Source organism: Trichomonas vaginalis, chromosome I (genome assembly GCF_026262505.1).
Source record: "Trichomonas vaginalis G3 chromosome I, whole genome shotgun sequence".
NCBI lineage: Eukaryota > Parabasalia > Trichomonadida > Trichomonadidae > Trichomonas > Trichomonas vaginalis.
This window is the reverse complement of record NC_067203.1, coordinates 7,190,421-7,208,673: the sequence shown is the minus strand read 5'-3', so window position 1 is coordinate 7,208,673 and position 18,253 is coordinate 7,190,421. Positions and strand designations below refer to the sequence as shown.

The 18,253-nt window shown below is 31.8% G+C and overlaps 3 protein-coding genes across 3 annotated transcripts, besides 1 other annotated feature; 1 reads left to right on the top strand and 2 right to left on the bottom strand.

The window, feature by feature from the left end:
* Positions 1 to 1,150: 1,150 nt before the first annotated feature.
* Positions 1,151 to 3,964, top strand: TVAGG3_0944900 (uncharacterized protein; the record flags this gene model as incomplete). Its single annotated transcript, XM_001321412.1, has 1 exon — positions 1,151 to 3,964. One exon carries the CDS (start codon positions 1,151 to 1,153, stop codon positions 3,962 to 3,964), a length of 2,814 nt encoding a protein of 937 aa, XP_001321447.1.
* Positions 3,965 to 4,182: 218 nt separating this feature from the next.
* TVAGG3_0944890 (guanyl-nucleotide exchange factor protein) lies at positions 4,183 to 12,079 on the bottom strand (the record flags this gene model as incomplete). The annotated part of the gene is made up of 1 exon (XM_001321411.1): positions 4,229 to 11,701. One exon carries the CDS (start codon positions 11,699 to 11,701, stop codon positions 4,229 to 4,231), a length of 7,473 nt encoding a protein of 2,490 aa, XP_001321446.1.
* A 154-nt stretch (positions 12,080 to 12,233) lies between these two features.
* Positions 12,234 to 16,640: a mobile genetic element.
* Positions 16,641 to 17,349: 709 nt separating this feature from the next.
* TVAGG3_0944870 (RNA polymerase II transcription regulator recruiting protein) lies at positions 17,350 to 18,192 on the bottom strand (the record flags this gene model as incomplete). Its single annotated transcript, XM_001321410.2, has 1 exon — positions 17,700 to 18,182. One exon carries the CDS (start codon positions 18,180 to 18,182, stop codon positions 17,700 to 17,702), a length of 483 nt encoding a protein of 160 aa, XP_001321445.1.
* Positions 18,193 to 18,253: the final 61 nt, after the last annotated feature.

Genomic DNA, 18,253 nt, shown 5'->3' with positions numbered 1-18,253 from the left:
TTATCAACAAATGGTAAAAATCTGATCATATCATTATTTAGAATTCTCATCCATAAATTTGTAGTTGAAACTCCTAGGTTTTCATCATTGCAGGGGGGTCCTGGAATAGATCCTATTTTATTTTGATAGTTGGCGTTTTGTCCGATTGAAAACCAGTAATATGCTGAATGTGAGTTAGCATCTAGATATGTATATTCAGAGGTTGATATAGCTAAACCTGTGAATTTACATTCAACTTTATTTATATATTCGCAATGATCCAATATCACTTTATTTGAAAAGTGTGAAACAGTAGTTGATGTAAAAGGGTTGGAACTTTGGTTGAAGTAAAAATAATCTTCTGGATAATCGTTGGGGAAATGAAATAGGAAATTAAATACACCATCAATTTGAAACTTTTCATCAATATATCCCAATACACTGAATAGTGCTCCTTCATTGATAAAAAAATTTGTTCCTTAGCTCGTTCCTTATTTTTATCAAATAGCTTCGTAGAATGATGATGAAATATCCTAATCCATTGCGTACAATTGATTTCCAATATCTGATATCCATTTTTTTGACGCTGATTTTTCAAAATTAAACGATTATCACTTTCATTGTAGAAAATGATCAACAAATCAAAAATATAACTTATAACCAGTTATAAATTCAAAACTCATTAAATTTCCTTTTATTCAGCTCCGCCTTATTTTTTAAAAAAAGATGGAAAATTCAATAAATCAATGACAAAAGGATTATAGTTTATATTTTGGTCAATAGATTGAGATTTAAACATTTTTCACGCCCGATTGTAAGATTTCTTAGTTAAAATGCAAAAACGAATAGAATATTTTTTACAAATATAAGACCTGATGATAAAGGAACATGTTTTGATTCATTTTAAATTCAATGCGATTTCGCCGTTGGAATCTTACTACTCTCTTAAAGAGTAATCCTCAAATTTGCAAATTATTGAAATACTGAAAAAGCACAATTTGATGATTGATTTTTTTTGAGATATCAATTGTTTTTATAAATTACAGTTTACTATGATGATTGACCATATTTACAACACATTAATTCCAATAGTGGCCGAAGAAATTGTGACATCATTATTGAAATTTTGAGAGAAACTGAAATTGTAAAAATTTGTTCATTTTCATTACAGATGCTTTCTTTCTTATTATTCTTAGCATATGGAGATATTCCACGAATTGAGTTAAAGCTAGGGTACGGCGAATATCTTATTTCGGAACTTTCTATTGTTCAGCTTATGAATAAATCGTATTTAAATTATCAATTATCAGCAATTTTTCTGAACAACGAAGATTTTCAAAATGTACCAAGAAAAGTAACTGGTGGTTTTGACAATATATTCTCTGTTGTTAAACCATGGAGGCCACCAACTGTTCTCAAATGCATTGTTTTTAGAAATACTGGCGAAAAAGAAATTATGGCCATCGTTGATGGAGCTAACGAATCATACAATACTATAGATATGGAAATAATTAATAAAATTTCTACAATTGTATTCGTAAGTTCAACAGAATTTAATTATAAATTCAAAAATACAACTAAATGCAATTTCATGATCGGACCAGATTCCGATAAAACAGAAGTGACAGATGATTTTGATATCGGAAATCAAAAACTGTTTTTCTTACAATGCAAACCATCAATTATACATTATAAAGCAGAGAAAATAAACAAATCACAAGAAACTGAAGGATATGTTGTAGATTATAAAGATTATTATAATCATGCAATTATAGGTGTGGAAGGTTATGAATTTCATGAAGGATTAAGACTTCCAAACTCTGGTAAATACGAACTAGTTATTGGCAATGAATCACAAACAATTTATCTAAGTAAAGACAGCAACAAAAAATTCCTTGTCGTTTCTCATCAAAACAAAAACGTTCTTATCCAAAATCAACAGACAAACCAATGGTCAGACTTTCCAAACATTTCATTGATGAATGGCCAATTGGTGGTTAAGTCAAATTCAGGAAGTGTTCAAAGTCTTAAATTAGTTATCATTGAAGGAGATTATTCTAACTATTCTACCATTGATGTTGTTCTAAATATTGAAGAGAATAAGCAACTTGTCGGAAAGATTAACGGTGATGATCATCTTCGTATTTTAACAGTTTTTGCATCATGGGATCCAATTTCATTTAAGCAATATTGGACATATGATTGCGAACCAGGAAATGATTTTCCTGTAAGTAATTTATACACAAAATATCCTATCGATCCTTTTGGAACATTTCAAGGAGTAACAACAATTACTTTTGACTTCAACCCTCAAAATCAGATGGATTTCAGTGTCTATGATTTTAATATAACAAGTGAAGTTTCAGAAGATTTGAATCGCGGAATATTCCACTTTGGAAATAAGCCAGTTATCAACGAAGATCCAGACTATCAAAAGTTCAATTACACTTATTGCAGTCAGCCAAAGAGTTTTCATTACATTTTAAATACCAGTAGCCCGACTCAATTAGTAGTGTTTAATTTCTTATATGATGGCGCACTTGGATTGCTGACGTTTAATTATCCACAGACAGCTACCCTTAGTAATGGAACAAATCTAGAACCAGTGTACATGCTAACAAGTCGTTCGAAGTTAGTCCTTAATATTAAACCTTTGTATCCAACTTCTACATATTATGATAGAGGAACTTGCATAATTGAACAAAACATTTCCCAATATACAGGTATTGACATATTTTTCAATGCAATAGATCTTAAATTCACCTCCGAACAATTTGGAAACGCAAGTCCCCTGATAATTCTCTTATTCAGTGAAACGGTTACTTATTATTATGGAAATCCTCAAGTTAAAGATGGAGAGTATTTCATATTTAGGGCTCCACCTACTGTTTATAAAATAAATGGAAACGTCCCTGAATGGTATATAAGAAAGCGTTACTATGTCCCTGGCTTTGAATCAAGTATTGATAAACTTACTGATTCAATGTTTTTGATGGGAGGTGATGCAAGATCATTTGTTGCCACAAGTACTCCATTCTATATTTACTGGTTTACAATGACACGAGATGTTGATCACACAAGACCTATTTTCATGAAAACAGATGGACTGAATATTACTAAAGGCCAAGGAAGGCAGTATATAGTTACATCAGACTATCCACAAGAAATTATTGTTTACCTTCAAGACTTTTATACAAATTCATGGGGAAATTGGAACCGTTATGAATTAAATGGAGCAATAAATGTTATTGATGATATGCCTTTGTATTATGAATTCGATCCCAACAGTAGTGTTATTTGCACAATATTTTCAATTTATAACTTCTCTGCAATAATAGAAGTAGTCAATGGTAGTGTAGATGTCGCATATTATGGTAAAATTAATGAGCCAACAAAGCTTACACGAATATACTATAGCGATTATCATAGACAGACTACTTTCAATGATGTCAATTTTATTCAGTTTAATTATCCAGGATCGGGCATACTCAAAATAAGCAATATAACATTTTCTGAACCTAATATTTCCTACGAAGGATACTTAAGTTATGAAAACATTTCATTGACTCCACATTATATACCTTCTCCAACTCCAACTCCTCTTCCTCCAACTGCAACACCAATTCCACCAACACCAACTCCTATCCCTCCAACACCAACACCAAAGACTCCATCTCCAACAGAAAGCACTCCTGGACCAACAGAAACTATCCCAACTGTGACAACAACATCATCAATTGGTCCTTCTTTAAACACTCCATCACCAACACAAGTAATTCCTCCAACTCAAGAGTCATCTGAATCCGGAAATCAAGACCCAGATAAGGACAAATCCGATGACCAAAAATCAAATAAAGGAAAAGTAAGTGGTGGAGCAATCGCTGGAATTATCATTTTTCATACTAAAAACGTAAAAAAAAGTTTATTCAAGTATTTTATTTTTAAACATATTGAATTAAGAGATATAAGTCAAGGCTTTAAATGAAATTATCACTCTTCATATGTAAAGTTTGCCCGGTTTTAATCCACATTTTACAATTTGTCTTGATGATCAAGATAGACTAAATTTTCTAGGTGCTCTTTAAATTGCTTTATTGAATTAATTTCTTTATAAATGATCAATTACCATGTAAGGAAATCAAGGAGTTCAGTTTACGAGGAAAAAGAGATCTAGATTTAAAAATAATAAAATAAAGATTTATAAAGAAATAATAATAATAATAATAAAATACAAATTATATATATCAAATTATTTGATTTCCATTGTCTGGCAATATTGAATTGCTATGAGTAACTTTTGGTAACAAATTTCGTCTGTCGAATATTTCGGAAGGTGTAATTTGTTGAAGCATGTTGAAGCAGTTGGAAGCATCTCATCTGGTTTCGGACAGTCTTTCAAGTCGATCTTCAGTTTGAAATCTGGATTCAATGTTGAGTTTGGAAGTCTCGTCAATGTCGTAATGAACTTAAGAAGCAACTTCTTTTGCTCTTTGTTCAATCTATCAACAGCTCTGAAGAATCTCTTCACGTACTCGTTCTTGATTCCGTCTTCGAAATCTGAAACATGTGTGATTTGTTTGAGATGCTGTACAGAAATATCTCCTGATCCTTGTGCCATTCTGCTCAGCAATGCTCCTGTTAACAAAGCATTGTGTTTGAAACCAGTGTTTCTTCTGAAAGCTGCTTTCATTTCTCTGAGCAAAGGAAGGATCGAATTCAGTCTGTAATCAACACATTCTTTGATGTATTGTTCGACATCTTCTTTGTTCAAAATATCTCCTTTGTCGTGACCAGGAAGAGAAACTTTTGTTCCATCCCAGTCATCAACTTTCCACTGGAAGGCGTAATGCTGTGCGAAGTCTGCATCATTAGAAACAGATCTAATATGGTTGAAATGCTCGAGTAATCCCGAATCAATGGCTGTGACATCATCAATTCCGACATGTTCGTTTGCAATGAATTTCCAAACAATTGGTGCGAATGGTAAGTCTTGTTGCAAACCAGTTCTGATGATAATACCAAGCAAAACACCAATTGTGTAGTAATCCTGCAATCTTGACATCGTCTTGTCGAATGGAATGTAGACGTCTTTGTATTGTCCTGTGTGATTTCTCATATTAGGAGTAGAAATTGCCAAAAGAGTTGTTGGCTCGAAAATACTTGCAGCAGCTTCTGTAAGTAATTCACGACCAGGACCACCAGCATCTACAGCCATTTCTCCAACGAATGTGACTTTCCACGGCTTCTTCTTGCAGCACAATTTGAAGTGTTCGATGTTTCTGATAACTCTTGTCAACTGTGAGATAATTGAGTAGTAAGGATCTCCGTTTCCATTTGTTATCAGTCTGTGTGCTGCGTGTCTATCGATAGTGATAGATGGGAAGAGTGTTTCAGGAGAAACAATGATCTGGGACGTGATTGCGTCGGCCGCATCTTCAGCGCTGAGGAACGACGTCATTGAGTTCCAGATGTTCTGAGGAACACTCTTGAAGAAGTTGTATCTAATGTAGTTGAAATGATGGATCAACAAAGCATGGAGCATTACAACTGTTGGAGAGAATTTCGAACAGATACTGCATCCTTTAGAAATGTTTTCTATAGCAGCAAATGTTGGTTCTCTCAATGAAATTCTTGGCAAAATAGTGATGAGTTCTTCTGTATCAGCAGGAGACCAATCGATTGCAAATTGATGCATGTCATCAATGAATCTCGATCTGATACTGGAAATGGAGATTTTGTTTGTCTCTTTCTTCTTCTCTTGCACTGGTTTCTTCACCAATGATGTCATCTGTGGCTTCAAAACATTGAATGTATCATGTTTGTTGCCGATGATTGAGAAGAACAAATCAGGTTCTGATGTAACAATCACGTCTTTTACATTGTTTTCTGCAATGATTGTTGGGTTGTCGAATTCTGCATTTGTGCTTCTGAACAAATACATTCCTCGACTGATTTTTCCTGATTTGACAAACTTTATTTCGATCTGGACTTTCGATGGATTTGCAACATGGCAAGAAGTAGGAGATGTCACTGTTAATGTTGGTGCAATGAAATCTCCATCTCCTTTGAATGTTCCGGACAATCTGAACCACATCGGGAGAATTTCCCAGAATGGGAATCCTTCCAATGACTTGTATTGTCTTGCAAATTGTCTTAATCTAAGAATGTAGCCAGGGAAATTGCCTTTGATTGCTCCAGGGTCAATAATTGCTTCAGGAACAACAATTTGGTCATCTTCAGGAGGATCAAACTTCTTTGTAAAGAACTCTGGGAAGTACATGGCCAATCTTCTGTTTTCTGTGGATGTAAGAACATGTTGATCGTGGAGATACAAAATAAGGAATCTCTGGGAAACATAGTCTTTTCTATCTTGTAACAATGAAGCTGTAACAGCAAGTAATTGCCTGTATTGTACATTTTCATCGAATGGAGTAATAGGAATCTGTAACTGCATCAAATCAGCAAATTGAGGAAGATAATTATAAATAAATGGTGATTGCATGATGAAGCATTCCAAAAGGATTCTTTTCGCTGCAGCTCTTTCTTCATCTGTCTGTGCAACAAAGACGAAATTCTTCAACAAAAGAAGCATCTCGAAAGGAGTATCATAAACCCATGTATTGTTCATAGGATTGATATCGAAAACAGAGAATTCTCTTCTGTTCTGGCCTTGTAAAACAATAATATGAGGTGGCTGAGACAAAGGAATGATTGCTGGAGTAGGATACAATTGTTTTGTTCCAGAAGACTTGAAACAAATTGATTCAGGAAGGAAACCATTGAAATCATTTGGAGCAACAATGCAGTTCGACCCACATTTGTAGTCAATTGGTTTTTCTTTCCAAAGAATTGGATTCTCGCCATCTTTCGGAGGAGCGAAGTAATGATGACTTCTACATGGTCTTGCAACCAAATGCATCCTTTCACTCTTGTTCATTGCCTGTAAACCTTTGCACAAAGCGGAAATGAACTGCGGTCTTTGTACAAACAGTTTAAGAGCTTTGAGAGATTCCATTTCGAATCCCATGTAAAGGATGTTTGCTTGAGCATTTGGAGACCAAATAGGAACACTTAGAGAGAATGGGAACTTCTGGAGTTCGAACTCTGAAGGAACAAAACCTTCAAGCATCACTGTCAAAAGAGAGACCAATTTCATCATCAATCTCTCACTTGTTATCATTTCTTGTTTGATCAACAAAATTCTCATCAAAACAATCGTTGACCACTGCAAAGCCAGTTGTTTATAAAGTCCTCTGACTTGTTCATTTATTAAGGCTTGTGATGCTTCAGTTGTGAAACCAATATGTATTGAAATGTATTTAGGAGGAGGAACAAAGTTCGACATCATTTTCTCTTCAGGAGTTAGTCTTCCAATATAAATTGTTGACTTAGTCATCTTCGAAATATCATGTGGTAAATTGACATCTTCTGTTGCCCATGTAGGAATCGTGAACAAAGGAGTTTCTTCATCGAAATCGATGCATCCGCGTTGAATTTGTGGTGGAGTTGCAAATCTATCGAATACTTTGTTTGCATCAGGAACATCTGCATCGAAATGCAATGTTTTATGTTGGGCAACAATGATCTTAAATGCTTTTCCTTCTGGGAAGAAATATGTTGCTGTTCCAATCATAAACTTCGAATTCTTGATATCGAATGTTATTTCTAACTCAGAAACATTCTCTTCCAAATGTAATTGTGGTGCCAAAGGAACAGGATATGTTTGGCCATCAGGAATAGAAACCAAAGAATACCTTGTGTGATGTTTATCAACACAACTTGATATAATACCAACAAAGCAATTCATTTGTCCTGGTGGAGTCTTCAGTTTTATGGTGAATGGTTCCGCATCAGGTAAAATTTGAGGAGAAATATAAGATGTATATTCATTATCTTTATATTTCATGGCGCTGAAACAACATTCAGGAGGAGGCAAAACTCTCATTGAAGAGAACTTTTCGATCTCTGTCAATGTATAAGAAATATCGGAGAAAGGTAATGGACATTCAACTAATTTCGACATATGTGTTTCATTTAATTTCATGACGAAATTAGTTTCATTACAATACAAAGCTAAAACTTGCATGTAAACAGATTGAGTGACTTTTGAAGCATTTGAAAATGCGTAATCAAAGAAAGACAAAATGAAATCAAGGTCGAATTCCTTTGGATCCAAAATAATCATTGGAACTGCGTAAATCATTGTTTCCGGAGTGATTTTAACTTGTATTGATGGAGAAAGGATGTTAAATGGTCTATGGAAACAATAGTAAAACATTCCTTTTTCTTCAACAACAGGTTGAATTGCGATACATTCGAAAACAGAGTTTCTATTGTAATGATATTTAATATTGCAATATGGTCTTATTTTCTCAGAATAAGAACCAATTATTGTCAAAGCACCACAAATATCATTTTCATCGGATTCAGGATTGAGTTTTTGAATGATACTCTTAATAATCTTTTCTGCTCGATGATGGGATTGTATCATTCTTCTGAGAGTCCACGTCATTTCATTGCAGAATGGAATATTTGTGTTCAAAAGTGAATGTTCACCTATATAATGAATCATCTTTGCAATGATTCTTTCGACTTCTTCATCAGGAATTAGTTTGCTTGATAACATGTGGAACATTGTTCTGCATGTTAATCTGCTGAAATCAGGTTTGATTGTCCAAAAGACTTTATCAAATTGTTGGAATAAATCCAATGGACAATCAATGTATTTCAAAGCTTCACTCAACAAAATGTATCTGATTGGTTGAATGTGATTAACATTTGCCAATGCAGAAGGTAATTCATTGATTGAAGGAATCAAAGCGAAACATAATGCGAATAAAGAAAATCTTGTTGGATTTGATGTGAATGCTTGAAGAATTCCATCCAAAAAGAATCTCTTTATATCTTCAAATCCTTCTATATCTCTGAAGAATCTATAAGCAACTAAAATCCATTTATCTGTATTGCAATCATCTTGGATTAGTTTCAATATTCTATGGAAGAATTGTTCGATTTGATGTTTCTGGGCATCATCAATTGGAGTCATTTTGATGATAGTACTTAAACCATCAAATCTTTCTATCTTAGATAAAGTAAATGATATAATATCATTGTATTGAGGATGTATTGCCATGTTATAAGTATCATCAATCAAATTAAATCCAACTAATGTTGTTTGTATTCTTGATCTTTGCTGAGCCAAAATCTTCATGATTCTACTTGGCGTCGTATCACAAAGAACAAAATCTCCTAATAACAAAGAGGGATTTTCTATTCCATCGAAATTGGATTTCATTCTTATCAACATTCTGATTCTTTCTTCGATAACTTTGACTTCTTCTTCTTTTCCATTTTGTATAAGTTCTCTAACGGTGTTTCTGATTCTAAACATTTGTTCAATGCATTTCCTCAATAAACCAGAAATTGTTTTGTCTTCACTTAAACTCAATAAATCATCAACTGCGTTTGTATGAATTGCAAAAGCAATGACTGATAATCTATCAAGTTTCTTGATGTTTTCTTTGAGATTCTTGTTTTGTAATGGCTTAAATTTCTTATACAATAAAGTCATTACATCAATCTTTCCTTCAAGAAACTCATTGATCTTCGGATTCTCCAATGGTTCGAATTCTTCTTGAGTAATTGTCTGCAAATTATATTTGTCGACAATCGAAATATTCGCTCGAACTAACCAAATGAATCTTTCCTCGAAAACAGACAAAACACCGCCTTTAACTAATGTAGCAGCGAATTGTGAGAACAAGAAAAGGAAAACTCTGATCAAATCAGATAATGGGTTACTGTCATTTTCGGCATTGAATTCAATTCTGGCGAAAAATTGACCAATTTTTGCCAAAAGAACATGGAATAATTTTGTAACTAACTGTGCAACAGTGTGGAATCTTGTTAGACAGCAGATACAATCAACCAAGTTCTTAAACAACCTAAAGATCACGGAATTAGCGAGTTCTTCTGCTGATTCCACTTCAGAAATTGCGGAATCTAATCTTTGGATGATGAAATTGAGGTAAACACCGAGGTTATGGAGTGGATTCGTAGGGTTGAGCTCGTTATCTGGTACAGTTAAAGGCAAGAATGGATCATTTTTGAGTTTTTCATGTGCAATTCTGATCATCGCGTGTTGATGAATGACCAAAAGACTGGAAAAGATTGGTTTTGGTGGAGGAATCTTTGTTGATGTTGGAATCAACGATTTCAATGCATTATCCCTCATCATTGTAACTTGTTGCAAAATTCTGGAGGATGCAACTTTTGAGAGAGCCCAGTGAATTAATTCATCGGATGTCAGTTTTTCGAGGAAGCTACACATCATGGAAAGAGCGAAATCTGAGACTTCTTCTTCATTTTCAGCGAACATGAAGAACTTCAAGTGGTTGAAGAACAAAAATGTCCTCAATTCTGGCTGAAGGAAAGTCATTACATCAAATACTTTGTTGACAATCGTCGGCTGCTTTGAATCAGCGAGTTCTATACCTTTCAAGTTCAAGTCCAATATAATTACCATGTTTTGGACCATTACATCTTTGTATTTCGCGATTTTTTCTTTCATTTTCATTCCATTCGTTGTCGCAAGGAAGCTCATGAGCATATCGATGAGACGCTCGGTCTGAGCGAAGTGGTCCTTCTCAGGTAAAAGTGTCTTCGGAATGATCTGGGAACCGATCAAATGAATTAAGTTCTTTTGAAGGGCTCCTGCGAACTGTATGAAGCAATTACTGAGTTTTACTTTCGATGGGTTGGCTGGAACATAGTCTACAGCGAACAACTGCGGATCATATGATCCTGCAAAGTAAAATCTCTTAAGACAAAGACGTGGTCCTACAACAGCCCATATTGACTGACTGTATATATCATTCATGAGTGTATAAAACTGCTCTGTACATGAGTAATTATCATCTAAAATATGTTCACCAGTTATCAAAGAGAAAACGCGTAGAAGTGTCATGGTTGGCTGTACTCTGTAGAAAAAGCCGATGAATGGGCCGTTAATTATCATCGGAATTTGATGGTAATCTGTAGTTGGGAATAAATCTTTTAATTCTTTGGATAATGTGTTATTTCCTGCCTTTAGTTGAACAGATCGTATCAATTTGTTTGTTGCTGTTTGATAGAGGTGAATTAAGAAGTTTGATTCAACACATGCATGAGTAATGCCATTTGAAACAATTGCGATGTAGTTCTTTTCGACATTTTCAATACGAGGTACTAATTCCTCAGTATTTGAGAGTATTTGTGCGATCGAATAAATATAAACTTGTTTTCCGAAATAAACATGCAAATTTTCATTAACAACTAATAGAGAACACTCTGTACCAAACTTTGAGTTGAGTTGTCTGATCAATGGGTTAGTGAGAGCACCATGGTTGAACAATGGGAAAATTTGGAGTTGTCCTTCTGCGACTAAAAGGAAGATGAACTTGCCATTCGATGCCATACCATGATAGGCCGTGAATTTCGTCGAAAGATTTACGGAATGGCCGGACGAGTTCTTCGGGAAAAATTCTTTTGATGGAGGAGGAAGTGCAGAAGGAGCGGTCACTGCTTGAAAATAGTTAACCACTGTATTGATATTATTCAAATTAACCTTGCTGTTTGATAAAGAACTGATAGATTCTTCGATAGAATCTAATATTTGCGAAAAAGTCGGAGTTGCGATTTTCCCTCCGCTTTTTGGAAGACAGAAGTTCCATGGCGTGAACATTTTATTAGAATAAAAGAAGGTTGCAGCTAAAATCGAAGTTGATGTGTCTTGAATTTTAATGTAATAGTTGTAGTTTGCTCTCAAAACCTGCAAAAAGTTCGTTCTTTCATTCGCCTCGTCTATATTTGAGGATTGATTATCTTGTTCAGCGATTATTGTTTCTAATAGCTGTGGAATGTTATTTAATTGCTCACAACATCCAAGAAGTAGATAAGAGAGATCAGCTGGTGAAATTGGAGATTTAACAATCTGAGAAATAAAATCTGCAATTTTAATAAAAGGTGCACCAGCAGAACGCTCCCAAAAATATGGGTAGGCAAAAGAATCAGTCGCATAGTTGCGTTGCTGAACTTTTGCCTTAGCTTGTGAAGACTCTTGATTGCCCAATTTTTGAAATTAAGTCGGACGCGTCACGTTTTAGAACCCGTGTGATTTTATTAAAGATGCTGATAATAGATGATATAATCCAAAATCTTCATTTTAGGACAATAGAATTTTAGAATTTTTTCTGAAAAAAATGGTCAAAAAAGTTGGCAAACCCAAATTTTAGCTAAAAGTGACAGGAAAAAAAACGTTTAGTATTAAAAAAAAGACCGATGAGAGCTTCGTTCGAAATATAGAGGGAACTGAGAATGCGCAACCATTCTCAGGGAATATTGGATGCTATTCCCGTTCCCTCTGTATGGAAAATTGAGGTTTTCAAAGGGAGTTAAAATAATATCAAATTTATACTAATTTACTTCAAAATACAAAAGTATTTGACAGCTAAAATTAGTTACTTTAGCAAGCCTATCAATACCCTTTTACGATTATTGTTACTTTTTCGAAATAAAAGTAAAAACAAATTTATACTAATTTACTTCAAAATACAAAAGTATTTGACAGCTAAAATTAGTTACTTTAGCAAGCCTATCAATACCCTTTTACGATTATTGTTACTTTTTCGAAATAAAAGTAAAAACAAATTTATACTAATTTACTTCAAAATACAAAAGTATTTGACAGCTAAAATTAGTTACTTTAGCAAGCCTATCAATACCCTTTTACGATTATTGTTACTTTTTCGAAATAAAAGTAAAAACAAATTTATACTAATTTACTTCAAAATACAAAAGTATTTGACAGCTAAACTTAGTTACTTTAGCAAGCCTATCAATACCCTTTTACGATTATTGCTACTTTTTCGAAATAAAAGTAAAAACAAATTTATACTAATTTACTTCAAAATACAAAAGTATTTGACAGCTAAAATTAGTTACTTTAGCAAGCCTATCAATACCCTTTTACGATTATTGCTACTTTTTCGAAATAAAAGTAAAAACAAATTTATACTAATTTACTTCAAAATACAAAAGTATTTGACAGCTAAAATTAGTTACTTTAGCAAGCCTATCAATACCCTTTTACGATTATTGCTACTTTTTCGAAATAAAAGTAAAAACAAATTTATACTAATTTACTTCAAAATACAAAAGTATTTGACAGCTAAAATTAGTTACTTTAGCAAGCCTATCAATACCCTTTTACGATTATTGCTACTTTTTTCGAAATAAAAGTAAAAACAAATTTATACTAATTTACTTCAAAATACAAAAGTATTTGACAGCTAAAATTAGTTACTTTAGCAAGCCTATCAATACCCTTTTACGATTATTGCTACTTTTTCGAAATAAAAGTAAAAACAAATTTATACTAATTTACTTCAAAATACAAAAGTGTTTGACAGCTAAAATTAGTTACTTTAGCAAGCCTATCAATACCCTTTTACGATTATTGCTACTTTTTCGAAATAAAAGTAAAAACAAATTTATACTAATTTACTTCAAAATACAAAAGTATTTGACAGCTAAAATTAGTTACTTTAGCAAGCCTATCAATACCCTTTTACGATTATTGTTACTTTTTCGAAATAAAAGTAAAAACAAATTTATACTAATTTACTTCAAAATACAAAAGTATTTGACAGCTAAAATTAGTTACTTTAGCAAGCCTATCAATACCCTTTTACGATTATTGTTACTTTTTCGAAATAAAAGTAAAAACAAATTTATACTAATTTACTTCAAAATACAAAAGTATTTGACAGCTAAAATTAGTTACTTTAGCAAGCCTATCAATACCCTTTTACGATTATTGCTACTTTTTCGAAATAAAAGTAAAAACAAATTTATACTAATTTACTTCAAAATACAAAAGTATTTGACAGCTAAAATTAGTTACTTTAGCAAGCCTATCAATACCCTTTTACGATTATTGCTACTTTTTCGAAATAAAAGTAAAAACAAATTTATACTAATTTACTTCAAAATACAAAAGTATTTGACAGCTAAAATTAGTTACTTTAGCAAGCCTATCAATACCCTTTTACGATTATTGTTACTTTTTCGAAATAAAAGTAAAAACAAATTTATACTAATTTACTTCAAAATACAAAAGTATTTGACAGCTAAAATTAGTTACTTTAGCAAGCCTATCAATACCCTTTTACGATTATTGTTACTTTTTCGAAATAAAAGTAAAAACAAATTTATACTAATTTACTTCAAAATACAAAAGTATTTGACAGCTAAAATTAGTTACTTTAGCAAGCCTATCAATACCCTTTTACGATTATTGTTACTTTTTCGAAATAAAAGTAAAAACAAATTTATACTAATTTACTTCAAAATACAAAAGTATTTGACAGCTAAAATTAGTTACTTTAGCAAGCCTATCAATACCCTTTTACGATTATTGTTACTTTTTCGAAATAAAAGTAAAAACAAATTTATACTAATTTACTTCAAAATACAAAAGTATTTGACAGCTAAAATTAGTTACTTTAGCAAGCCTATCAATACCCTTTTACGATTATTGTTACTTTTTCGAAATAAAAGTAAAAACAAATTTATACTAATTTACTTCAAAATACAAAAGTATTTGACAGCTAAAATTAGTTACTTTAGCAAGCCTATCAATACCCTTTTACGATTATTGCTACTTTTTCGAAATAAAAGTAAAAACAAATTTATACTAATTTACTTCAAAATACAAAAGTATTTGACAGCTAAAATTAGTTACTTTAGCAAGCCTATCAATACCCTTTTACGATTATTGTTACTTTTTCGAAATAAAAGTAAAAACAAATTTATACTAATTTACTTCAAAATACAAAAGTATTTGACAGCTAAAATTAGTTACTTTAGCAAGCCTATCAATACCCTTTTACGATTATTGCTACTTTTTCGAAATAAAAGTAAAAACAAATTTATACTAATTTACTTCAAAATACAAAAGTATTTGACAGCTAAACTTAGTTACTTTAGCAAGCCTATCAATACCCTTTTACGATTATTGTTACTTTTTCGAAATAAAAGTAAAAACAAATTTATACTAATTTACTTCAAAATACAAAAGTATTTGACAGCTAAAATTAGTTACTTTAGCAAGCCTATCAATACCCTTTTACGATTATTGTTACTTTTTCGAAATAAAAGTAAAAACAAATTTATACTAATTTACTTCAAAATACAAAAGTATTTGACAGCTAAAATTAGTTACTTTAGCAAGCCTATCAATACCCTTTTACGATTATTGTTACTTTTTCGAAATAAAAGTAAAAACAAATTTATACTAATTTACTTCAAAATACAAAAGTATTTGACAGCTAAAATTAGTTACTTTAGCAAGCCTATCAATACCCTTTTACGATTATTGTTACTTTTTCGAAATAAAAGTAAAAACAAATTTATACTAATTTACTTCAAAATACAAAAGTATTTGACAGCTAAAATTAGTTACTTTAGCAAGCCTATCAATACCCTTTTACGATTATTGCTACTTTTTCGAAATAAAAGTAAAAACAAATTTATACTAATTTACTTCAAAATACAAAAGTATTTGACAGCTAAAATTAGTTACTTTAGCAAGCCTATCAATACCCTTTTACGATTATTGCTACTTTTTCGAAATAAAAGTAAAAACAAATTTATACTAATTTACTTCAAAATACAAAAGTATTTGACAGCTAAAATTAGTTACTTTAGCAAGCCTATCAATACCCTTTTACGATTATTGCTACTTTTTCGAAATAAAAGTAAAAACAAATTTATACTAATTTACTTCAAAATACAAAAGTATTTGACAGCTAAAATTAGTTACTTTAGCAAGCCTATCAATACCCTTTTACGATTATTGCTACTTTTTCGAAATAAAAGTAAAAACAAATTTATACTAATTTACTTCAAAATACAAAAGTATTTGACAGCTAAAATTAGTTACTTTAGCAAGCCTATCAATACCCTTTTACGATTATTGTTACTTTTTCGAAATAAAAGTAAAAACAAATTTATACTAATTTACTTCAAAATACAAAAGTATTTGACAGCTAAAATTAGTTACTTTAGCAAGCCTATCAATACCCTTTTACGATTATTGCTACTTTTTCGAAATAAAAGTAAAAACAAATTTATACTAATTTACTTCAAAATACAAAAGTATTTGACAGCTAAAATTAGTTACTTTAGCAAGCCTATCAATACCCTTTTACGATTATTGCTACTTTTTCGAAATAAAAGTAAAAACAAATTTATTATCAAAAACCTTTTTTTTCTTAGTAAAAATAAACGAAATTTTTTACCTTATGAACTTTTGATGGAAATATGCAAATTTAAAATAATAAAGAAAGCCGCGAGCGAAGCGATCGGCTTAGTTCGAAGATTTTGATTCAAATCTTTGCTGATCTGTAATTCGCGGAAACCGCGAGCGAATCGAGCGGCTTAGGTCTAAGATTTTGATTCAAATCTTTGCTTATATTCCTTAAATTCTTTATGAAACTCGCAACAGTTCCATAAAAAATTTTAAATTCTAAACTGTCGAAATTACCGATCGGTAATCACACCCTTCACGGGTGTGTCACTTTTAACAGGCGTGTCACTTTTAGCTTAAATTACCCCTACTCAAAAAAGTTTATAAATGCTCACTTCAAGTAGCAGATTAAAATTGTCTTTTGACGATTTTAGCAATTCTGAGAATTTTACCGTTTTGATCGAAAGGTACTATTCAAAATTAACCTTAATGAAGATTTCCTTCTCAAGCTCATAAACATTTTGATCTTATAAATGGTTAATTAAATAACACCCCAAGACTTTCCAAAGAGAGAACCGTGAATTTTGGATCCATTTTTCACTTTTGCGAACATTTTTTTGAGACTCATTCGGTTAGCCTATAATGGGTTCGTGAATTATAATTTATATTTATGCATTAGAATCGGATAATAGAGCTTAAGTACTCTTTCTAAAGATTTTAGATTACTCTGAAATAATATCGAAATAAAACCCAAATTTTATTGGGAGCAACACAATTTAATCTAGCACTAAATGAAATATTTCTTATGATTTAATTCAATACTCACATAATTTCATCCAAACTGAGAGTTTTCAGCAAAAATTGTAACAAATATCAGTGTTTATGCAACAAAATCACTTATTTTGAGATTTCAAATATATGACGAGAATATATAATCAATTAATTGATAAAGGATAATCAGGATAGAAATTAATAATAAAAACAAACTGCCTGAATATATAACCAAAGAGTGTATAATATAAAAAGCTAGCAATCCGGAAGATTAGATTTTCATTTCCAAATCATAATTATTTCATAAATTTAATACGATAAACCCCAGAAATATGATAACACTTTATATGTTCGATTTCAAACAATTCAAATTCAGATCATTTTAGATTGAATGCAATTTCTCCATGTCAAACAATCGAATATTTCAGTGCAAAATATGATAACTCATATCACTAGATCAATAACAACATAATTTTGAGTTATCTTAACCCACATTTAAGCTGGATGCGTTATCTTTAAAATAAAAATAGTCTAATTTATTGTTATAGTGAAAATTAAACATATATTTTAGAAAAAACGTATAGAACAGAAAGTATGGTATGATTAAATTGCAGTGAAAGATAAATTTTCTTTGTTTTGAAATTGACAAATTTATCTTTCTTTACCAGGCAAAGAGATTTTCTTCGCCAAAAAGATCTGCTGGATTGGAAGTCTGCAGTAGATTGACAATTTTTTCAATATTATCTTTCACTTCTTTGGTTTGTGGAGGAGATTGCTCAGTGTCGCTAGAATGGTGCTTTTTAGGATTAATGCTTGGTGGATGGCCTTTGGATCCATTTTTGAGGAGCCTTTTCAGACGCATCCATCTGTTACGTAGAGCATTATCTGATCTTTTATCGAAATATTTGGCAATTTTGTTCCAAGCAGTGCCGTACTCCTTTTGCAATTTGATTAGTAGCTCATCTTCGTCAACAGTCCATTCGGATTCATTTAAATCCGGGTTAATGTAATTATTCCAACGCTCCCGGCATTGCCGAGCATTTCTTGTCTTAAGATGGGCAGCAATTTTTTTCCAATCATTAGTGCCCATTGTTTGAACAATCTGAATTAATTTCCGGTCCTCTTCTTCGCTAAACTTTACCATTATATTTTTTAAAGAAAAAATCTTGTTATTGAATATAAACAGCGGTTCTGAAAATTGAATAGAATAATTAA